The sequence below is a fragment of the Chelmon rostratus genome, chromosome 13, assembly GCF_017976325.1.
Source record: "Chelmon rostratus isolate fCheRos1 chromosome 13, fCheRos1.pri, whole genome shotgun sequence".
Lineage (NCBI taxonomy): Eukaryota > Metazoa > Chordata > Actinopteri > Chaetodontiformes > Chaetodontidae > Chelmon > Chelmon rostratus.
In genome coordinates this window covers 21,078,701-21,103,113 of record NC_055670.1, presented here as the reverse complement: position 1 = coordinate 21,103,113, position 24,413 = coordinate 21,078,701, and the positions used below count along the sequence as shown (strand labels likewise).

Sequence of the window (24,413 nt, the reverse complement as noted above, 5' to 3'; positions counted from 1 at the left end):
GCCAGGTTAACCTTGCGCTAATGCCAGAAGAGCAATAAAATGAGTAGCACCCTTGTGCATTTTTCTGGGTGTGTTGGCAGGGAGACTGCCTCAAGAATGCAAGTTAAAAGATTAAAACCAGTCAGAGCATGCAGCAGGCATTTCTGCTAACTCAAAGACCCTGTAGCTTAGCATTTGTGTGCCAGATAGTGTTAATTTAAAGCTAAAGGAAATCCCGTCACAGAATATTTGTACCACGGTGATGAACCGTCGCATACCAAGTTCAGTGGAGGAATCTCGGTTGTCGGCTCCGCAGTCGTAGGACTGCTTGAAGGAGAGCGTTATGGCTTTGCTCATAGAACTTGCACGAGGATTCTGGCACAAAACCAGCCATAGGCCGACTCCTCGATCAAATGCGCGTGCAAGTGGGTGTCTGTGGCAGGAGAGCAAACATCACAAGCGGATGATTCACAGTGGGTCAGGTTCTGAAGCAAACAAGAGGGCAGATCTTGAGCAAAGCCCTTTCACCTCCTTGAAAATGTTGCGACATCATATCTGCAGAGCTGTCACCACGAAGGAAAACATGTCTGTTAGTAAGAAGTAATAAAAGCAGCCGGTTCAGACACATTTGTTGTGGTTAGGCAGAGACTGAACTTGTACAGAGTGATATGGAGTAGAAGCAGGAACAAAGCAGTAGTGTTAGACCATATATATACCAGTCTGGATGAATCATATGAGGCTATTTTTGTTTTTAAAAACTTTGATGCCCGCACTGAAACACCACAACAATAGGACAATGTTTAAATCTCCTCTATTGGGTAATCAGAGGCCACTTGAGCAAGCAGCCTTAAACCAGATTATATTACATGCGTCAGTATTTACAAAAAGATTGGGAAGGAACTGAAAAACAGCTTCGGGTTCAAGAGGCTATAACAGTCCATTACCAATGGGAACAATGTTGTGCTTTAAAAATGCAGACAGGCTTACTCTGTGGTGTTCACACGCAAGTGCATGCAGCCTAATCTGTTCATGCTCATCCCTATACCTTGATTATAAACATGCATGCTCATGATGCCAACCAGTGTACGTCAATAGTAAGTATAACTGCGCATACGCTCATTTATTCTGCTAGCAACACGAGAGCTAACTTCAGCTCACGGTGTGAAGGAACCACGAGGCTCAGCCGTTCAGTCTCCAGATTATCTTTCTCTGTCATTTGGACTGTGGTTTACCAGGGCACCCCACATTGCACCCTATGAATAAAAGCATGCTTGTGGTTCACAATAGAGCTTCGCTGCTCCCTAAGAAGGGGGAAGGGCTTTGCATTCCTCAACTGACCTGCTGTTTGCAGCAGATATTAAACAATAACTGCTGCTCGCAGTAATGTGCCTTCTCCAGCTGCGGCTCGTTATTGAAAAGAGATGAGCCGGACGACACAACAGCCCCCTGATCTTTGCATATGCATCTGTCCGTTTACGCAACAAGCAATACGTGAAAGTATCCTGCTTTGTGTGTTTTTTGTCTGGAGGTGTGGGTGAGCAGTGAAGGCGACAATTCAGTTTGATCATTCAGGAGACTGATGCTGACTGGATGCCTGCAATATTTAATCTGGGTAACAGCACATATCTCATTAAAGTTGCTCCTCGAGCAAAATTGCAGTGTAAGACTACTGGAAATTTAACCGCTTAAAGGACATCTCAGCGTTGATTGAGTGCAAGGCTAACACCATACTGCAGATGGTAGATGTATTTCAGCAGAGCCACATAGTGCTGAGTTCAGACAACTGGCTATTCCCTTGATTCATGACTCCGCTGCTCCAGACCCCTTCTAAAGTCCTAATGGGACATAAATCCAGGCTTAAAATAGAGTTAACTTGGCTTTGTCTTCTGGTAATGAACATTATTAAGTGTGGGTGTAGCTTCAAAGAGACGTGAGGGTGGGGGCTGAGGAAGGGCACGTGTGACCCTTGCCAAAAGAAAGTGCGACATAGAGGAAGGGGCCTCAAGTTGGCAACAACTTCCGAATATCTGCATCAGCAGGAAGACGTGTTCTCGCTATCGGCTGTATGTCGCCCCACATCCCCAACGGAAACGAGGGCGATGCTTCCTGACAGGCCACACAAACACATGTGTGCCCGCTGCGTGTCTTCACCCACTGCTTGAAGCGGTGCAGGTGGATGACACATCTGCAGGTTGTGACATGAAGCAAAACTAGAGGTTGTAGTCCTTTTGGCAACCATCAAAATACTTTGCATTGATTGGAAGTTGTGTATTCCAAGTACTAAGCACATTTCCAGCCCCTTTATTTAATTTTTTCCACCAAAGACAGGAGTTATTCTTGGCTTCTGGTGTTGCAGATTGCAGTCCAAGTTAATTCCCAGAGTCTGAATTCAGGGTAAAGTTCTAACCGAAAGACGGAGCATGGATTGCATCAGGAATGCTGGCAGTTGATCGTTTTCCTCCACTCTGCGCAGACAGGGGGTGGGGTGCCCGGCTGAAACTGGGAGGAGAAAGAGGGGAGGGGGGATTTGGGAATAGTCTTTGTCCTCACCCCGCAGTACAACACACAACTGGAGACGAGCTCCTCGCAGGAAAGAAAAACTGGATGGCTTGATACAAGAGCGGGAGGGCTGCCTTTAATAAAGAGAGAACGGCGGAGAAGCTCTCGCACCAAGCGGCAACTTTGAGGAGCTGAAATCACAACCGAAGGTACGGGAACGCACCACGCAAACAAATCGCGCTAAACGCAGCATCACCGCGCAGCTTCTTAGCTTTGGCTAACAATGGTGCTCTTCTGGCTCAACTTATAGCTTTAACTTTCGGAAAGGTGAGCTGTTTGTAAAGCTGCTATTTTTTTATTTTTATTTTTTTAACAACCCGCTTTCACGAAAGCAGGGCGGGTAGATGTGTTGTTTAAAGGCGAACTTAAGTTTACGCGCACAGGCTGGCAGCAGGCAGCGCTAGCCCAGTTAAAGCGCTAAAATTAATCGCGGTATGTGGATTTATATGCAATTAACGGCCTATTGGCGCAAATTTGTCGTCATTCTTGCCACATGCCTTTTATAATAGTGCTGGTATGCGGAGTATTTTGGTAATTTAATCGGGCATCTTGACTGTCTCTGGCGATGGAGGAACGCGCAGGCTTCGTGTCCTGTTTTTCCCCCCTCCTCTCGGTTTCCTCCTCTGGTCACCAAAATCACACATTCCGGGGATTATACTAACTTTCATCACCATGTAGTCACTCTGTTCAAACGTGCTGTGACCGTTTCACACGTTATCTTATTGGACTATCGATGTGCGGTGGTTTGGAGCATGTGGAGCACAGCGGTGACGTTGTCCCGTTAGGCACGAGGCGGATTTTCCCCCCGTTTGCTCCGCGTGCAAAGTGGATTAGTTTTCTACTCCACATTTGTCCTGTGTTTTCACATTTTTGCTCCAGCAGGAGACTCAGCAACTAGTGTATCCAGTTTTTAAGCCTCTCACCGAAGTGAATGAGTTTCACCTCTACAGTTAAGCAGATGTCACTCATCGATTCGCCTCATATTTCGGTTGTTTTCGTCAATTTTCGTTCTCCCCGAGCGTCAGAGCGTTGGGATCGCCTTACGGAGGGAGAACCTTTACTAGCCCCCCAGATGTGAGAGCCACAAAAGCCCCTCTGTTCGGCAGGGCCACTGCTGAAACTCTGCGCTCTGCTTGGAAACAGGCACAGATGTAGGCGCAGGCCGAGGATGCCTCAGTACAGAAGACATGAAATCTAGTTTTAGACAATAAAAATACATTTCATCAATGCTGATTGGCAAGAGGTTTATTTTGTAAGTCTGATCAACACCAGACGCAGACCGGCATTTTACTGGGATATGCACAAGATTCAAGATGTTAACATTAAAGCAGCTCTTATAAATTTGCTTTTTATGGTCCACCCCCTCAGATCCAGAACCGGTTCTGCTGTAGTCTTACATTTACATAAATGCTCTGGTTGAGGTGTACCAGTAGCCTCTAAATTTATGCATCAAGCTGGAAAGCTGTATATTTCCACACATCGTTTCCTGAAAGAAATACTTAAAATGGTGTTTAAACGGCATCATAAGAATGCATTGTTGCAACACGTTTTTTAGCTGCAGAAAATGTTGGAAAAACACCTTTGTTCCTCTGTGACAGCTCAGGTGTGACTGGCTTTGTTTGCTCTGGCAGTGAGGAAGGCAGATCAGTGGCACATGCACAGCAAACCCACCCATGTGCAAGTCTTACAACCTGCAACACAACACCCCTGACGAAAAATACAATATTCTGGTTAAGATTTCAGCTTTAAATAGAGATTTTTTTTTCTGACTAGCTGCCTTTGTGCAGGGGTTAGACATGCATTCACTCATTGCACGTGAAGTTGGGTTGGTTACGGCCTTGCTTGTCCTTTTCACTTTTACGTTCTTATTTTTCCCCCCAGAAAGATAATGCAACCGTGGTGCCGTTCTACTCAAGATCCTGGCGCGACTGCATCCCCTTAAGAAGCTTTGTAATCCAGCATTGAACCGCAGTACCTTTTTGGACACTGTTAAATTAACCGAACTTCTTCTGTGATTATTTATCCATTTTTCAGTGTTGTAAACAGAACTGTTGGTAGCCATCCACCGGTAATCCCATGATGCCTTGGGTTGGGTCAGTCAACCAATCAGAGCTTCTGGTGGCATGTGCGTGGCTGCTCTGATCTCAAACACATTGCGCAATGGAAAAGCATATTTTCTGAGGCCTATTTGTTTATAGACAGAAACATTTTGATATTTCTAAAGTTGCACTTGGCCAAAGTCTTATTTTATTCATTATTTTGATATTACATTTTAAAAGAGGATAATTTTAATGGTTAATGGTGTCTTAACATCTAACCAGGTTGAATTTTTTTTGCTTTTACATTGGCCCAACCCTAATTGAGGCAGTGGTTTTCATTGGATGTGGGTGTCACATTTGTCAGTAGCTTGAGGCAAATCCTAACCGTTAACCTAGATTGCAAGCTCTGTGTGTGTGTGTGTGTGCTGTCGATTTCTATTTCTTACACGTCTCTTGCAGCCCGGCAAAAGAGCATTGCAGCTTGCGTTTTAGGTAACCGATACAGATTTTCCCATGTACAGTCGTTGAGTTGGCGCCAGGTATTCCTCCTTTCGCATTTTCAGTTTGAAACCGCATTGCTCCACCAAGGAGAGGCATTCGTCGGTTATCTTGATGTGGAAACTTGGCCCTAAAGATGTTATACTGTCGTTAATGATGATGGTAGTCACTGGGGGCAGTACATAGGCAAACGTCATAAAGTCAGTGAGAAGCATGGGCAACTATGAAGGGGACAATTGTGGTGAAACTGCTAGCTTGACATTACTGGTGAAGACAGCAGGGCCATACATGCAATCTAGAGAACAGTACACGTCGTATAATCTCTTGCCCTCTCTCCCTCTGTGTGTGTTTTTTTTACGTGTAAACACACAGATTACAAGCAAGAGTGTAGACCCTTAATCACCACAAACTAAAATCAATGATCTCTTCAAAGAGTCTTGATAGGGCAGCCACTGGGTCGATCAAGAAAGTGAGTTCCTATTCGAGTCGCAGCCCGATCGTCCTTCAGAATGTTCCTATAGTTGTTCTTGCACAGTGGAAATGCATATGCTCTATCCTGCCTTTTTATTTATCTAAGGATATTTTGCTCCATGTTAAACATTGAATGTCACATTTATACAGTACTCTCTTTTGCACCCTGGAAGCCACCCAATGCAAATAGTTAGATATCTGTACTGGAGCTCTTTGCGCGCTTGGGGGATCCATTATCTGTAAAGGCTTCTCTGTGCTAGTTTGTTATTGGATTGTTGGACTGTGCATTGTCACGCTCTCCTTATTTGATTGAGCTATGTTGTTTTACCATTCCTACATTCCTTTTATCAAAACTGAAATGTCCTGTTAAAGTTTATTGCAGATTTGGGGTGATATGATCCATTTGGATTATCCATCACATTTGGCAAGATATAATGCCACTGCCGCTACTGTATAGAAATCCACAAAGTTAAGTGGAAGTGTAGGTCTGTATGGATTCGTGGTTTTTCCAGCACTTTCGAGGACTGTACCGTTTACATTAAGATTGTTTGCCCTGTTGGTGGTTGGTTAAAATTTGTTTTTTTAACTTCGTTATATGTCATATTTACACAGACTATACTCATTGACTCCATTTTACTGTTAACATATTAATGTAGAGTTGCTGAAAGCAGCTGCTTTTGAAATAGGGGGAAAATGGGAGCTCTTTTAATTTAGCAGTCGTCTAAAGAAGCACAGTGCTTTGGTTTCACAATGTGGGTAATTGGTTTAATTATGGATGTGTTTTCTTTGTTCCTCACCTGGGATTGGAACTGATATTTTAGCTGTTAAATTTACAAGACAATTAAGATAATAAAAATAGTGAAATATAAGATTTAGATTTGGGTAGATAGCCTGTCTTTGCATAGTTTTTTTTCCCCCATATACCTTTAGCTTTGTATGTCTGCCTCTATTGTATATGAGAAAAGGCTTAGTTAGTTTAGGTTTAATATCTGCATCCTTACCTGGGGCACTGGTCGGGCAGAAAAATTCAGAGATAGAACCACGCTACTGAACGAAAAAGTGTTTTTAAGAATACTTGTTCCATCCTGTGCGATGGAGGGCCAAGAATTCCTGAATTCACCGTTGGCTACTTGATACCCGTTAAATCCAGCTGGATTCTGTGACATCTGCAGCTGCAGAGCTTTACTTAAAGGGATCTGCAACTTCCAAGACTTAAACCCTGGCTAAGAGCAGCCGAAAAGACAGTTGTGGGAGCAAATAGGTTGGTGGTTGATGACAGCACTGTTGTTGATCTAAAAGACAATCCAGGAAGTAAAGGTAATGAAATAGATCTGAAGATGAGATAATGATATAATCTTTGCTTTTATTTATCAACAAACACGCCGATATAGCTGACCTACCTGTTACTAGCCTGGTAGTTTTATAGTAGTGGATAATTACTCTGCAGACGTTGGTTATAAGCTCACTCACATGTGGTGTGAAACCACAGGAGCTCTTCATTTAGACTTTTCACTAGCAGCTCTTCACTCTGTTTTTGCAGCCTCAGTCAGATTATTTAACCAGGACTAGCAGCAGTTGAATGTGATGTGAGTTTCAGGTACATTTCAAATGTTCAGGTGAGAATAGAATTATCATATATACTGTAGCTGAGGGCGACTGTGGCATTTTATATTTGGTGAACAATGGAAAAACAGCCTTAAGGTCAATTTTGAAATAGGTAATCCTCCTTAAAGCCATTGGTTTATAAATTATGGGATATAATTATGTGTGTTTGTAGGTACTTTCAGACATTTCTAGTCGACTGGGGTGCTTTGTGAATCCGGAGCTCATATTTTTTCACATTTTTCAGTGTGATGTTCCTCAAGCAACGTGCTGTCTGTCCTCAAAGACTGTGATTTCACTGTGGCTGTGCAGGGAGGGTTGGTTGGGATGTCTCAGCTTTGTTACAGTGATACAATAGCTCCACCATGTGGATATGTGGTGCAATAACACCACATATCCACATGATGAGCACTTTTGGACTGCAGTTTGCCAAAATGAAATATTAAACATATGTAATGGAAGAAGTGGTGTTTATTTGGGATTGTAGTGAAAAGTGATGGAAGTTTATATTCTAATTTGAATTTTCTAAATGTCTACTCAACATTTATCCTGGTCTGAGCTGTCACCTTGATTGTGACCAAGTTTTTCTAATATGTCAATGTCTGTGCCAATCCAAATCACTTTTTTGTTTGCTAACAGTTCTATTTTTGCAAATGAATGCCCTTGATGCAGCTTGGACATTGATGGTTTCTGTTTTTCTGTTTTTGAGGCTAAATGTTTTTGTCAGTGGCCACTTTGTTGGTAAAGTAAAGATGACTGTTTTTTTTTTCTGCGCAGGTTTGAGAGGTTTCCTCCTGAGTCAAAATGAGCTGGAGCTTCCTTACACGTCTGTTGGACGAGATTTCCAACCACTCCACCTTTGTGGGCAAAATCTGGCTCACCTTCCTCATTGTCTTCCGCATCGTGCTGACAGCTGTCGGGGGCGAATCGATCTACTACGATGAACAGAGTAAATTTGTGTGTAACACACAGCAACCTGGTTGTGAGAATGTGTGCTACGATGCTTTCGCGCCGCTATCGCACATTCGCTTCTGGGTGTTCCAGGTGATTATGATCACCACCCCCACCATCATGTACCTTGGCTTTGCTATGCATAAGATTGCCCGCATGGAGGACGATGACTACCGGCCGCGGGGCAGGAAGAGGATGCCGATAGTGAGCCGCGGTGCCAACCGGGACTACGAGGAAGCAGAGGACAATGGGGAGGAGGACCCCATGATCCTGGAAGAGATTGAGCCAGAAAAGGAAAAAGAAGCTGTTGAGAAGCCTAGCAAAAAGCATGACGGACGGCGTCGCATAAAGCGTGACGGCCTGATGAAGGTCTACGTGTTTCAGCTGCTGTCACGTGCCATCTTTGAGGTCTCGTTCCTGTTTGGACAATACATCCTCTATGGGCTGGAAGTGGTGCCGTCGTACGTATGCACACGCTCTCCTTGCCCACACACTGTGGACTGCTTTGTCTCACGTCCCACGGAGAAAACGATCTTCCTGCTCATCATGTACGCCGTCAGCGCCTTGTGTCTGCTTTTCACCGTGCTGGAGATCCTTCACCTCGGCATCAGTGGCATTCGGGACTGCTTCTGCGCACCACGGCCTCGGCCTCCCACCCCCCGTCACCCAGCTCTGGCCAGCCAGAGGTCCTCCATCTGCCGCCAGCCCTCTGCACCTCCAGGCTACCACACTGCTCTGAAGAAGGACCCATCAGGAAAAATGGGCTTCAGAGATAACCTGGGAGACTCGGGTCGCGAGTCGTTTGGGGACGAGGCTTCGTCGAGGGAGCTGGAGAGGCTGCGCAGACACCTAAAACTGGCCCAGCAGCATCTGGACATGGCTTACCAGAACGAGGAGAGCAGCCCGTCACGCAGCAGCAGCCCAGAGTCCAACGGTACCGCAGTTGAGCAGAACAGACTAAACTTTGCCCAGGAGAAGCAGAGCAGTACATGTGAGAAAGGTTAGACTTCCAGCCATTTCATTCTTTCATAAGTTCGCACTTTGATTTTTATCTTACTTTGCTGTGGTAAATAAGAAATACTATGCTGACATTGGTGCCATCTGTTTTCGTTCACAGGTCTCCGTGCATAGGTTCTCAACAGCCCAGCTGCCATTATAGAGTTAAATTCACATCAGGATCAATGAGCGGACATAAGGGAATCAAAGTGAGAGTGAGTGTGTGTTTAGGTGTGTGTGTGTGCGCAACATGAATTTGCTTGAGGTGGATGAAGTCAGCCCAAGCCGTCCAGTGTTACGGCCAGTCATGGTCGAGCATCGAGTCAAACAAGGAGGAGAATGGTCGTCTCAATCCAGCAATACTTGAGACAGCAGCCTGTCTGAAGATCCAAAGTGCTTACAAACTACCGTCGAGCAGCAAGAACGGTTAAGGTTAACGTGTCCTTCTCCCTCAGGGCAGCTATTCTTTTTTTAAATATTTTTATTATTACGAGACTTAGAGCTATTAGTCATTTTTAAGAGTTTGTCATCTGTTGGAAGTTCAGTGAGTGCATCTCAAGTTTGCCTTAGACCTAAACTGGAACTCTGTTTTATGGCATTTTTGTTGAGGCAAGGCCAAGCCAGTCGTAGTGCAAAAAAAGGTGTTTAAACTGTAAGAACCTTGTACTCTGTGAGGAAGTGAAACAGTGAGTGAGTGCGTGCTTGTAGATGCAAACTAAAGGTTAACAGACAAGGCACCACTCAATAAAAGAAAGGTACTGGAGTCATTGTCGTGCTGATGAAGACTTTCTGAGGTGTTAAATGCAAACAAATGTTTCTGTCGGTTGTTTTGACGATGTTGGCGCCGCACCAGTCAACATTCCGAAGCCTGGTGCCTCGATGGTAACTGGAACACACTTGGGGTGCCTTTGTCCAAAGGAATAAACAAACCTGGGTAATGCTTGAAAAACATGTAACTCTTGATATTGTCTTGTCATGTTCAAACGTGTATTTGATACTGTTCTTTATTTTTGTATTAGTTTTGAGTATTGTGGTATTGAAAAGAGGCTCTGTCACTGTGGCTTATTTTTGATTTTCAAAGAATGACATTCACTGCTGTCTTAGCTCCCTAAAGCCCGATTTAGCCCATGGACCTGCGCATTCTGAAAGTGGTTCAGTTTGAGTTCAGTTGTGACAGTTTTTTGCATAACAAAAATACTCAGTAACCTGCATCTTAGTTTATTTTTTACACATCCCTTTTGACCAGCAAACGTTTCCCCTTTTCCATACAGACCCAAATTTAATTGCATCTGTTGGTTAATTGAGGGGTCATGTTCCATGTCTGAAAGTGCTGATTTTTGGACTAGTGTTGTCACTGCTCCAGAGTCTCAATGCGAGCTGTAAACCATGTAATCATTTCAATGTGAATTCAATGCCTTGAATGCGCTCTACTAAGATGCCATCTTTTGTATTTTGAATCATACCCACAGTGCCATTAGTGCCAACTCAAATGTTGTCATCTCAAGTTATTTTTGAGCAATGCTTTTTGTACTTTTTATACTTTTTTGTATTGATAGTACTTTGTGGTTAGTTTTTAAAATAAAATTTTTCATCAAATACCAGCTTTTCCAAGTGGTTTGTCTGGATTTATTGCACGCTTGAAATAGTACATTTTTCTAGTTCCAGTTTTGTTTTTATAAGCAAGTGCAACATCACATCTAGTGGGCCAAGTAAGCGAATGACTGATGCCGTATTAATTTTGTAAAGAAGTTAAATGTTGAGACCGGGTTCAGTAATACATTCGTTTACTTTGCCTTACTTAAAGAGACTGTTACTCACTTAACATCTGAATGCGTTTGGTGCATTTTGAAAGTTGTTCAGCTAAACTGACAGTATAAAGAGCTTAAAGGCAGTTGCATGTTAAGTTAAATTGCGGTTCAACTGGATGAATGATCTGCCCAGTTTTCAGGTATGGTCACATTGTGCTGTGTGTTGGAGGAAACTGCAAATAAACCTTTAAATTTTTGATTTGCAGTTTAGACACCACATCACGAAATATTCAGAAATACCGCTAAATCAGTGGAACATCGAGATCACAAACATCATTCATGATCAATTTATACAAATGTTCATCATATTTACCCATACAGCATACCACATAATTGACTTCAGTATTAATAATTTATGAAATATCTTAAACTAGCTAAAACCTCAGTGGGAATTGGTCATTTTTATTTTTTTTGTTTTTTTCTGATCTGTGACTTGACTAATGTCATGTCACTAAAGTCATTCAGAACTCAAAGTTAACGGAAGCCGAGAACGTCCATATAAATTTTTTTTACCGACTCATGTCGACCAAGTTTTGTTTTGTGACAGCTGTTTTTTAGACAATTTTAATAGTATTTTGAGTATGCTTGTGCAAACATCCAAATTAGCAGCTAACAGTAAGACATCCTAACAAACAGCAAGTTTTACAATGAATAACTCCCTGAGCACAGCAGCTTCCTTACTAAACTGAGAGCTAACTGCAGCTGCCGTTGCCAACATAAAGTTAGCAGCATTGGTGCTAATGTTAGCTCTGTGAGCACTCCTCTCTCCTGACTCAACTCTGAGTTGTCCGGAGCCAAACTTGGTAAGAAATCCACCTCGGCTCTGTGTTCCCTTGTCATCAAATTAACCGCCGTCCTGTTAGAGGCTCTTTGTGTAGGCTATACGGACGCAGAGAACCAAATAATTTAATTCCTTATCACGGGAACACGGCCTTTGTTATCTCGAGATAACGAAATAATTTATTCGTTTTCACAGGAAAACGGTCTTTGTTATCTCGAAATAATGAAATAATAATTCGTTATCACGAGAAAACGGTTAAAAAAACATTTATACGGACCTGGCCGTTCTCGGCTTCCGTACAAAGTGGCATTACACATGATGCATATCAAATCTTTCAAATGCGATTAGGAAATGTTACATTAGTCAGACAATATGATTGACTGTCAATGGTTTAGAAACTTTTAGAAGGTCTGAATGTCCTCTTAAGCCAGGCGTGCAGCAGGATCAGCTCAAGCATGTGGAGGCCTCTAGTGACATTAGGGGCTTTTTTCAATGTCAATGTTGAACCACAGGTGTAGTTTAACCTGCAGCCTCTGTGAACACAGCCATGGGGTTGAAGAGACCATGTGATTTTGCTCCAAGCGTCACATCTAAACCTAGCCTAGCCTATTGATAGAGCCGCAGTCTCCAAAATGAATAACCAAAAATTGACTTTTCCCCAAATTTCATCACTTTGAGACCCGTCTGATAGGTAATGGAGCATGCATGGCATTATTGAGTAACGTCTAATTCCGCAAGTCAGTATTTCATGCATTTGCAATATCTTTTGTTTCACAATGTAAGTGCAGATGATGCCTATCTTGTACTTTAAGGTACAGTACCTAACGGCACTTCTCACTGTAGAAAAACATTAAGTCTCAACACTTGCACTGCTGCAGTCTGGACAACAGTGCACAGATGTTGGGATTGTGAAGTCATTATTATATTGATGCATTTGAAAGCGAATCATGAAATATTTCACTGGATTAAGTTGCGTAGTAATATTTTTGAGAGACGAAATAGACGTGGTTGAAGAAAGTTTAATATTTGGCCTCGGCTTTTTTCAACCATCACCATAAACTGAGACTTGAGAGCAACAATAACCATATTGGATAATGATATGCTATGGGATGAATGAAAAACAGACGTTTTGTTAATCAGTACTTAGCACAAGAATTTTACAGCCTCTTAAATATTTTATTTTCAGCTTTAATAATATGCAGGATGTTTTGTCAAATGGTATTTATATGAAGAAGCAGCTCATATATTAGATTACTGAGATAGTTTAGTGTATTTTGGACTTTCATTACAACTCTGAGTATTTGCAATCAGAATTTCCCCTTCATGTTCATTGATTCTTCTTTGTTCTCATTTTCTAGCTTTTTTTACTTTACAGAAGCAAACGGATAAACAAATAGCCACTAACACTGCAGCAATCAGTAGAGCAAAGGTGGTGTAAAGTCCGATCTCAGCTTCGCCGATAGAGAGCTCCATACCCAGGAAGCTCACAGCTTTGCCTCTGGTTTCTGTAGAAAAGACATCACATCATATTCTTTTTAAACATGTTGCTGACTAACTGTAAATCTAAACCATACGTGTTTTTAACATTTTAAATGTGGGCACAGAAGATCTAGGCCTACCAGTCCACAAAATCTCTATATCCACTATCTACTATCCCTGAAGGTTGTTGAAGAAATCATGGACAAAGCCACTCCAGCTGTTTACTCCTGCGTTCAGACAATAAGCTAACTGTTCCAGCTTCAGCATGAGAGCGGTGTTCTCATGAACTCCAACATGCTGCACTGTTCTTTTAGGTTTTCACAAAAATCACTACCATAGGCGTACTAGTAATTATGGGTCAGTATGTCACGACAAATCACATTTTAGATACCGTACACTGTACATTACATAACTGATGACTTAAAGTGAGGATGTTGGAGTTCCCTCTGTAGGTTTATGACTACATCATGTTCACCAGTAAGGTGAGGTAACAGGCATCTGAGCAACTCTGCATCAACTCACTTTGAGGTACGGAGGTCATGCACTCATGGGGTCCCTGGGCGGGATTGGGAAATCCTTTGCACTTGATGATGGTGGAGTATGTAGCAACAGAAGCCTTGGCCACTCGAGGCAGTGTAGGGTCTGAGCGATTGACATAGAAAAGGCCAAATCTCTCTGAAAAGCCGGTAGCCCACTCTAGGTTGTCCATCAGCGACCACGCTGTGTAACCAAGGATATTCACATTATCTATCACGGAAGCTGGGGGGAGAAAAACAACACACTGAGGTTATTCTGTGAAACAGCAGAATCAGCATGAATCATTATTCTGCATTCATTACATAGAGATACTTTACCCAACATATTGTTAAATCGTTAGCATTTTGAGAAAAATGTGCAGTGACAATTGTGATTTGATACCTTTGAGCACCTGGTTGATGTATTTTTCATAGTAGTAGCTCCTCTGAACATCATTTAGGTCAATAGGCCCCCGCTCTGAGATGCCATTTTCTGTGATGATGATTGGTGGATTTCCATACTCGTTCTTAATGAAGTTTAATATCCTCCGGAATCCAAACGGTGTGACCTTCAGCCAGGATGAGCCTGAATCTGGCCAGGTGCGATCAGCAATTGTTCCTGCACCCCTGAGTAGATCAAATCAGTCACATGATTTTATTTTACAAAAATTAGTTTTCAAATAATGCACACACACAGCTGATCACCATGTGATTATGTAGGATTTGCTTCTTCCACTTGATTACTGTAGATATGTTGGTACTTGCTTACTTATCGCCATCATAGTGCTGATGATTTTTATAGTCCAAAGGGAATGCCAGAACAGTGGTGTAATGGTTGAATCCAAAGTAATCATGGGTACCTCTAATCCTATTAATCTCCTCAGGAGTGAACTCTGGCAGCCTGGAGAGATTGTATTGAAATCAGTAAATTTAAATATAAAATCTTCCGTTGTTTCTCTTTCAAGCTTTAATGTTAGTTTATTAGTTTATATAAAATACCGAGATTTTAGCAGACCGGCAGCTAAGCTCCGTTCTCGAATGATTGTCTTCATTATGTTGCTGTAGTCTCCAATAAATACGGGATGGGCAAACCAGCCAATGGTGAACTGCACAAGGAAACACAGGTCAACTATTACAGACCTTAACTCCAACTATTGTGCTTCATGTCTTTTGTAAAATGTGAGGGGAAATGCGTGTACAAAAGAACAAACTACAAACAATAATACACATTTTGTGTTTTTAAGTACCTGCACAACACGTCTTGCAGCATCAATGTCCTCCTGCTTATAGGGATTTCTGGGTTCAGCCCAGTCAGAATTGAGGGTAATGGAGATTCGCCCCCCCTGTTTGGCCCTGTACGTGCCATTGTAGAGGTGCCAGACCTCAGCATGAGCTTTAAGCAGGTTGTGACCCACAATGTAAGGCAGAGTGGCTGGTCGGAAACTGTTCCCTGGACACACACAAGGAGCAATAGACACATTTGCTAGTTTGTTTAGCTTTATGCTTTTTTGTCATTGTGGTCTAGAAAGGTCAAGTTTGAGAACTGATTTACAAAAAACAGACTGTTTCATAACATTGCGCTTTGTGACAGATTCAAATTTTTACCTGGGTGTTAATTTTAGTTCTGTGATCTTAACTCTTGGTGGTACTTATAGAACAACAAAATAATAAATAGTGGACCAATACTGTTTTGACAAAATCAAACCACCAAACAAGTGAGCATACATTGGAAAGAGGTAGAGAGTAATGTCAGCACATACCTGGGGCAGCTGCTCCATAGCCATTGCCTACCATGGCTATATTGTATGGCTCATTAATGGTGATCCAAAATTTAACTTTGTGGCCAAGACGGTCAAAGATGATGTCAGCATAATCCCTGAAATAGTCAATTACAGTCTCATTCTCCCAGCCCCCAATATCCTGCAGAGCTTGTGGGAGGTCCCAGTGGTAGAGCGTGATCTGACAGCAAAGGAGAAACAGTTAACGTTCCCAGAATTTCCAGAGATTTACGTTGCATTTTTTTTTCTTTTTTTTGAGATGCTGGCAAGAGTTACACTTACATGAGGTTGGATGTTTGCAGCAAGCAGAGCATCCACCAGTCTGTCATAGTAGTTGAGTCCAGCCTCATTTATGTACTTGGTGGTGCCATCAGGAAGCACCCTTGGCCAGGAAATGGAGAATCGATAATGGGTCACCTTGAGTTGTTTCAATATTGCAACATCCTCTTCTACTTTATGGTAACTGTCACAGGCAATGTCCCCATTGTCATCATTGCCCACTCGGAGAGGAGTGTGAGCAAACTTGTCCCAGATGCTGAGACCTTTTCCATCTGCTCTCCACCCCCCTTCAATCTGGAGATAGTAAATGTAAAACATTTAAATAGTTGAAAACAGAGTATAGAATATATATGTAACTCGCTGATCCAGCTATGATAAAGTGGCTTCTTCAAAAGAATTACCTGGTAGGATGCTGTTGCAGTACTCCAAATAAAATCATTGGGGAAAAATTCGTAATACATCCTCTCATCATATGGCATAGGGAAACCATTGTCTTTTATGACTTGGTAGTAGACATGAGCTGAATACTTTGGTGTCCTTGGCCGGTTTGGGTTAGTGAAATCCACATGGTGCAACCCAAATCCAACTTTGTACCCATTGAGCCACTCATAAGAATCCATGAGGGACGTCGCAATGTATCCTCGCACCTTCACACCATCAAGGTCGTAGGCTGTTATTAAAACATACACACAAATAAATAATCAGGACTAAATCTTAACAGTCATGAAAATCATTAATATGTCTCTGAAGAACTGTATTTGTGTCAGTGCACCTTTGAAAGCCTCATCAATATAGGTCTTGTGATAAAATACTCTGGCAGTGTCATCGACTGTGGTCTTCATGCCTGTAGCTACTCCATTCTCAGTAATGTAAATCTCTGGATCGCCATACTCCTCTTTGATCCAGTTGAGAAGTCTTCTCAAACCCCATGCAACAGCTGTCTGGTTACTGATGGCAGTAGTTGGTGAATCTTTTTCTACTGCTTCTGACAAGTCCTTGTCATATTTATAAGATTGAGGGTTAAGCCGAGCTGTAACATGGCTTACTATCTTTGTAGTGTAATGATTTACACAGAAGAAGTCAGCAGTTCCGTTAATGAAGCTCTTTTCTTCTTCAGTGAAGGAAGGTAGTCTTGACTCTGAAAGACCTTGGAGCTCACTTTTGTTTCCAACTTGCCACTTCATTGCATCAGGATAGTCACCATTCTTGAAAATGGGGTGTGCAAACCAACCCAGTTGGAACTGCAGAGCGCGGTCAGCAGCCACCACTTCACGGAGAACATTAACATCTTTAGGTTCAACCCAATCAGCATTGAGAGCAATGGATACCAGACCACCTTGGTAACTGCGATATTTATCATCATATGTGTGGTAAGCCTTAGCGTGTGCTTTTATAATGTTGTGTGCAACTCTGTATGGTGCAGTTCCTGGGCGCTTAACATTTGGGGGGATCTGTCCAAGTCCATATCCTGACCATGCAATTGTGTGAGGCTGGTTAAAGGTCATCCAAAATTTCACTCTGTCTCCAAAGGTGGCAAAGCAAAAGTCACAAAAGTCGTTAAAAGTTTCAGTCATGTTTACATTGTCCCAGCCACCAAGGTCTTGTAAAGCTTGAGGGAGATCCCAGTGGTAGAGTGTCACCATGGGAGTGATGTTATATGCTATGAGACCATCAATAAGTCTGTTGTAGTAGTCAACCCCCTTCCAGTTCAGGGAGGTGCGATGACCATCAGGAAAGATCCTGGACCAAGACAAAGAGAATCTGTATGACTTCACCCTCAGAGCTCGAAGCATGTAGAGGTCCTCTTCAAGTCTGTGATAGCTGTCACAGGCCACATCTCCATTTGGAATAGGAAAAAAACTGCCAGGCCTGTGGGTGAATGTGTCCCAAACGCTGGGCCCCTTCCCATCAGCATTCCAGCCACCTTCAATCTGGTAAGCTGAAGACGATACTCCCCAGCTGAATCCTTGTGGGAAAGTACCGTAGTGGAAGAGTTTTCTCTGAAAATTGGATTGGCTGGAGAATTTCCTCCAAACAACCCTGGCTTGGGATGGGACTGTAGAAGGTGGGATTGATAAAAGTTTATTTGACTCTGTGTTTTTCACTTCTGGTACATGAAATAACAGGTTGTTGGGGGCAAAACCATTTTTCTCAATAACTTTGGAGTAAAAGTAGGCAGACTGCTTTGGAGTCCTGGGTCTGTCAGGCAGGTCAAAGTTGACATAGTGCAATCCAAAACGTTCACTGTATCCTTGTGGACCTTCAAAGCCATCCATGAGTGACTGGACAGTAAACCGCTGCACATTTACTCCATCCAAATGTATAGCTGTGGAGAGTACAAAGATATTCAGCCACTGAATCCTATTTACACACACAGTATCATAAACAAATACAAATGATGGTTTCACTAACAAATGGTTAAGTTTGTAATGCAATGTCCAGTGTTAGGGGGCAAAAGCCTTGTCCAAAGTATGAATACAGGGATAAAAAATTACAAACGTATTCACATAAGCAACTGCTTTCAACACCATACCTTTCAGGGCCTCATTGATGTAACTCTTCATGTACTCTATTCGACTGGTGTCATTGAGAGTCTCCCCACTGTACTCAGTAGGCATACCATTCCCAGTTATATGGATGGGCACTTTGGTAGCCTTCAGGTATTCTGTAGAAATGTAGTTTAGAAGCCTTCTGAGACCCCAAGGTGCAGAATAGATCCAGTCAGAAGCTGTCGATGGCCATGAAGGGTCCACGTGTGCCTGGAAGTCACCGACCCCCTGAGGACCAGGGATGCAGCCACCATCACTGTTGTTGATCAACCGGGAGGTATAGTGGTTTAATCCGAAGAAGTCAGCTGTTCCACGTATCCTCTGGCTCTCTTCAGGAGTGAAAACTGGGAGTCTTGCAGGCTCAGAGTCTGGGCACTTATTTCTTTTCTCTTCTACCTGAGTCTTTAATGTTGCAGGATAGTCTCCGTCCACAAATATGGGATGTGCAAACCAGCCCAACATGAACTGCAGGTAGCGATCTGCAGCTGCTATGTCTTCAGGTCTGGAGGGGTCCATAGGCTCAGCCCAGTCAGAGTTTAATGCGATGCCAACTTTCCCTCCTTGTTTCTTCCTGTACTTATCATTATAGAGATGCCAGGCTTCAGCATGGGCCTTGAGTATATTGTGAGTGACCTGCCAAGACAAAATAAATGCTTGGGTAAATATACAGATGAATGAAATAGTGGATATTTACATTAGGGTAAGACCATTACTCTCACCTGATAGGCAGCGTCCACATAGTCTTTGTCTCCAGGTGGGTGCTCACCAGTGCCATACCCAGCGTGGCTCACCACCCATGGGCTACTGAATGTGTTCCAGATCTTGACTCTGTCTCCAAACCTGGAGAAGCAGAAGTCTGCGTAGTCCGTGAAGGACCTAACAGCTTGTATGTCAGCCCATCCACCCATGTAAGCGAGATGCAGTGGCAGATCCCAATGGTAGAGAGTGACAACAGGTTGTATGCCAGACTCAATGAGAGCATCAATCAACTTGTCATAGTAGAGGGCCCCTTTCTCTGAGGGCCTGAAGCCCCAGACGTTTGGGTAAATACGGGCCCAGGAAATGGAAAACTGGTATGTGTTGACGTTAAGACCTCGCAGGAGGTAGACATCATAATCCACTTTGTGGAAACTGTCACAGGCTACATCAGCTGTCTGTCTCTCAAAGGCAAGGCCCTCATGACAAAAACGGTCCCAGATGGTCTGTCCCTTCCCTTCTTCTGACCAACCTCCTTCAACCTTGAAGGACTCACTTGAGGTGGCCCATTGGAAGCCAGAAGGGAATGATTCATTGATGAAAAGATCTCGTTCTGTAGTTGTCTGGGACCCAAACTTATTCCACACATTCTGGTAACTATCTCCAATTGCTGTTGCAGTTCTTTTATACTCTAAAGTACCATGACTGTTGGAAAAGATAGTTGTGAAGAAAACAATGTAAACATACATCAAAAAAATGTTGTCAATACATTTGAAACTGCCCATATTACCAAGATAAAGTGTTACCTGGTTGGGACGTCCTGCACGTCCAGTTTAGGCAGCATATCCATCACATCACATCCCACAATGTTCAGATCATTGCTTTTCAGGACTGTAATGAGTGAAAGGCAAAGTTACTGACAGATATATGAACAGTATTTAGACATAGAGTCTACATCCATCCTGCCGGCTCTGTGAGGCTGGGCTTAAGCACACAAGTGATTTGTGCTAAATACTAATGTCAACATGCTAATGTGGTCACAATGCTAACATGCTGATGCTAAGAGGGCATAGAGTTCGCCATGTTCACACGTTCAGATTTCACGTCAGTCTAAGGTATTCTTCTCGAGATATTTCAGTCAAAGTGGTGAAGTGACGGACAGACTGACGTCATCATCCAACAACAACAAAAAACTACACCAACAAATACATAAATTAAGCGTCTGCTTTAAACCCTACATGTTTCATCTAACCAATAAATCTTTAAAAAATATCTTTCCACATTCCAGCAGAAATGGCCTTTTAACATTTAGCAATATGTGTTGATTGCTCATATACACTTGCTTTATAAGACCATATCAAAAAGAATTTATGTTAATCAATACCATATGATTAGTCTTTCACTATTGTACCCTAAAAGTTTAGGATATTGCCGTTTAGAACAGGCTAGTCTTGTTGCCTAGTCATAATCTGATGAGAGGAGTGAGGAAAATTAGACAAGGCAAAAAATGAAAGTGATATTAAGTCAGCTGTAATGATACTTACCTTGTAGGAAATCACCAAGGAGCTGCAACTGACTGTGGAAACAACCATCAGTAGTGATCGTATATATAAGGATAGGAAAATCCCCACTGGACTCCTATGACATAAAACATAAAACATGCATGAGGCTGCAATGTAACAGCAACGCAAAATATGAAATGCAAAGTGAATGTTTACGGTACCTTTAAGCGGTTCAGGCCCTTTGCAAAGTTTGGTGCCGAGGCACAGTCATATTCAAAGTGGACTGACAAGAAATCCATCTGCTCAAAAGAGTTGATACAGCACAGTATATTATCACTCTCATGCCTCTTAATGAAAAACAAACTGTTATTTATGTTTTGCTACCATATGGTCTACATTAATACACCATTACAGACAGACAGTTTTAATTTTGGCCATAGTAAAATCTCACTTTTCTGACAGTGTATGGAAAACTTACACACCATAGCTTTTTTACTGTCAACATTATTATTATTCTTTTTCTTTTACTGGCATGGGGGCAGGAGAATATCCCAGTTGGATTGTTTACACGAGGTAACAGCCAGAGCAATGAAGCAGCTTGGGCATTTTGACAGTCCGGCATAGAACTAATACATGCATACATGTGGATGATGGAGAATTTTAAAAGAAGCTGCCTTTACATCATGAAAAGAAACCCACTACAACATTTAAAAAGTATACATATTCCACACAGAAAAAGACTAAATCACATTATAATTTACTTTATACACACCCCTACTAACAAGCGTTACATAACATTTTATTGTATTGCGATGAGGGCAGACAAGGACAACAATTTGCGCATACGTAAACTTCGAAAGTGGTAAGATAAGAAGAGTCATAAATATACTTCAGAGCATGCTGAATTAAATACAGAAAATAAGACGGCACCAGGACCTTGCCTAGAGGATCAGGACTTCGGTGGACATGTGTGCAAAGAGAAGACTTGATGGGAAAGCTACCAAGAGGTTGGAAGCAACAGTAAAACAGGTGGAAGACTTGTGGTGCAGTCTGTCCCCTTCTCACACTCGACAACTATTATGCTAGAATTTGCAGGGAAATGTGGCAAGATGGGCACTTTATATGAGGGAACAATTTGTATAGATTTAATTATGTAAAATCTGATAAGATTAAATCTTAAAGACATCTTTGGTGGATATAGGGGGAGCATCATACGAAGAGGCTGTTTCTTTTCTGCAAGAATAAATGACACAAATTCAGAATGATCAGAATGGAAAATTAGCCGCTTGTAGGTAAACCAGGATTTCATTTGAAAGATTTTAAAAGGTTTAAGCTTTAGCAAAACATTGATCCTAAGCACACTGCCAGTTCAACCACAGAAAGTCTTTGGAATTAAGGATTAAGGCTAAAGTTAAGGGTGTGTATTTTTCATTGGTTTCCCTGCAGCCGTGTCTTTATCTGAGGTTTTCACTAAATGAAGAAAACTAAAAAAAATATAAACCAAAGAAGTCTTTTTTAGCCAAAAAGTGTATGGACAAATTTTGTTTTATTAATACAGGTAGAATTCTAGATTGACACAACATTCACTACATTACAATGTTAAAAATTACTGTATTTTTATGTTAAATTGCTATTTTCAATTGGTTTTGATTTAGAGCCTTATAGCAACAGCACCTAACCGTTATCGTATTAAGAAAGATGAAGACATGCAACACATACATAATATTGGCACTTCTGTCATATAAGAGAATAGAAGATGCAGCTTACTGTAGTTGAACCTTTGATCTGTGAAATAATCGCAACATCACTGGCATTCAACCCAAGTGAAAGACGTCTCCCTGTGAATATGGAAGCATGAAGCACTTTTAACACAACGTGACTACGGAACATCTGTGCACATGTTTATTAAATTTCCACCAGCCGAGGAATATGCGACAGACTTCAGTTTGTTTTCAGCTAAGTATCAATAGGCCTTTTTCACTGCAGATAAATGAATGAGCTGAATTCCATTTAGTTGCCTCAGTTCCCCCATCCTGGTATTTTGAACGCTGGCCCTCTGTCATACTGTTATAGTTTACTGGGACACTTAAAAATAACAGTAATTCTTAATGTTAGTAGCAACACTTGTGCTTTTCCTAATATGACAACTCAAAATCTCTGCTGTGAAAAAGGTGTGTCAGGCACAGCTGTACAGTGTGCTTAAATCATTTTATTGATTGTTTGAGATAATAATCCATGCCATGAATCATGGGGTAAAGGGTTTCAGATTAACATATTAATGATTACATAATGGTTTTTATTATTATGGTGACAAAAAATTCTTGTTTAACTCTTAAAACATAGTAACAAATTATCTATTCTATTAACAGATCAATGAATCACATGATCACATCTTTAATCCTCTTTTCCTTTTCTATCAGTCTTACTTACCGCTCTCAGGAAACCGTTGATGGTAGAGCTGGTAGATGTTCTTGTTGAGTTGGAGGATATTTTGTAGAGACCTGGGAGCACCTCCAGTCTGCTCATCATGTTGAACATGGCCCAAGTCACTCAGTGTCACCCACGAGGATGCTAGCGCTCCAAACTCCTGGAAGGCAAACTCAGCATACTGCTGGAACATGTGAACCAGCTCCTGGCTCTCCCAGCCTCCATACCTTGATTTCAGAGATTCTGGCACCGTGGAACCATGAAGGACGACCAAAGGCTGCAGGCCGACCCTGTGCAGCAGTTTCAGCAGAGTCTTGTAACAGGTAACTACGGCCTGTTGCGGCTGGCTGGAGAGGCCTGTAGGCAGGAGTTGAGTCCACGACAGCGGTACTTTGAAGTGGGTCACCTCTCTGCTCTGGAGGTACTCAAAGTACTGTCTAGTGCCTGGAGGTATGGGATCACTACAGTCAAAGACATCATTCTCCACACCGCCTGAACCTCTCACTTTCAGCTTCCTCAGAGGGCCTCCAAGAAGCATGAAGTCCTTCTCTCCATTCACCTCACTGCTCCGGCATCCATACAGACAAAAAACATACAGAAACGCAGCCCACAATGGATACTTCATTGTGGCTGGGAGGGAATGGACTGATATCATCCGCTTACAGCTGAGCTCTTTAAAGCTTTTCTGTTTTCTTCTTATTGCATCGTTACACAATAAACACCGGTATCACATCCCATCCGTGCAAGTTTTAGTGTTTTATTGCAGCCGAGTGATACAGGCAGACAGACTTTGGACTCACACATCAAGTGATAACTGAACACTAGGAAATATGTAGTTACTTTCACAGCATGCAGATGGAGTGCAAGAGAAAATATAGAAGCTGTCGAATGTAATCACCTTGATTCGAACCCATAAGCGTAACAAATACATCTTAGTTCACAACAGTGACAGTTTTCTTCATGACCAGCTAAATTATATGACAGCTATGATGTCCATCATAAAATATTATCAACAGGCCCAGTCATCCGTTATTAAACTCCACCTCACAAATATGGCTAATCAAACCTCTGAAGGTTAAAGATCTCCACCTTTGAATTCAGGGACTTTTTGGATACCATGAGGATAGATATGGAAATCCAGCCACAACCCTGTTTCCAAAAGAGTTGGGACACCTTTATTTTCCGCTCTATATTGCACCAAACATTTTCTATGGGTGCTAAGCGGGACTGCAAGCGGACCGGTTTAGCAGAGACTCTTAGGCTCTTTTACTCCAGAGCCATGCTGTATGAATACATGCAGAATGTGGTGTTGCTCCAACACCTGTGTGTGCATGTGTTTGTGTGTATATATCTATCTATGTACATATATAAATAAATAAAAAAAACTTTAAAAGGGGTTGAGGTTCCATGAAGAAAATAACCGTCCCCTTATACTCCACTGCCAACTCTTTCCACATCTTTATATATCAGTGACATTATGTACAGTGGACAAGCAATTTTACAT

At 42.2% G+C, this 24,413-nt stretch overlaps 2 protein-coding genes across 2 annotated transcripts; one reads left to right on the top strand and one right to left on the bottom strand.

Moving 5' to 3' along the window:
• The first annotated feature begins 2,541 nt into the window (after nucleotides 1–2,541).
• Nucleotides 2,542–10,696, top strand: gjc4b (gap junction protein gamma 4b). The gene is made up of 3 exons (XM_041950406.1): nucleotides 2,542–2,687; nucleotides 7,926–9,099; nucleotides 9,217–10,696. The coding sequence occupies exons 2-3, from the start codon at nucleotides 7,953–7,955 to the stop codon at nucleotides 9,228–9,230; spliced, it is 1,161 nt and encodes a 386-aa protein (XP_041806340.1). The 5' UTR covers nucleotides 2,542–2,687; nucleotides 7,926–7,952; the 3' UTR covers nucleotides 9,231–10,696.
• A 1,845-nt stretch (nucleotides 10,697–12,541) lies between these two features.
• On the bottom strand, nucleotides 12,542–23,447 carry LOC121616372 (lactase-phlorizin hydrolase-like). Its single transcript, XM_041951112.1, has 15 exons — nucleotides 22,913–23,447; nucleotides 19,787–19,871; nucleotides 19,004–19,685; nucleotides 18,269–18,917; nucleotides 16,508–18,061; nucleotides 16,137–16,405; nucleotides 15,739–16,029; nucleotides 15,439–15,637; nucleotides 14,926–15,128; nucleotides 14,678–14,784; nucleotides 14,448–14,579; nucleotides 14,082–14,305; nucleotides 13,686–13,922; nucleotides 13,090–13,189; nucleotides 12,542–12,563 (listed from the first exon to the last, which is right to left on the bottom strand). The coding sequence occupies exons 1-15, from the start codon at nucleotides 23,445–23,447 to the stop codon at nucleotides 12,542–12,544; spliced, it is 5,289 nt and encodes a 1,762-aa protein (XP_041807046.1).
• Between the last annotated feature and the right edge of the window lie 966 nt (nucleotides 23,448–24,413).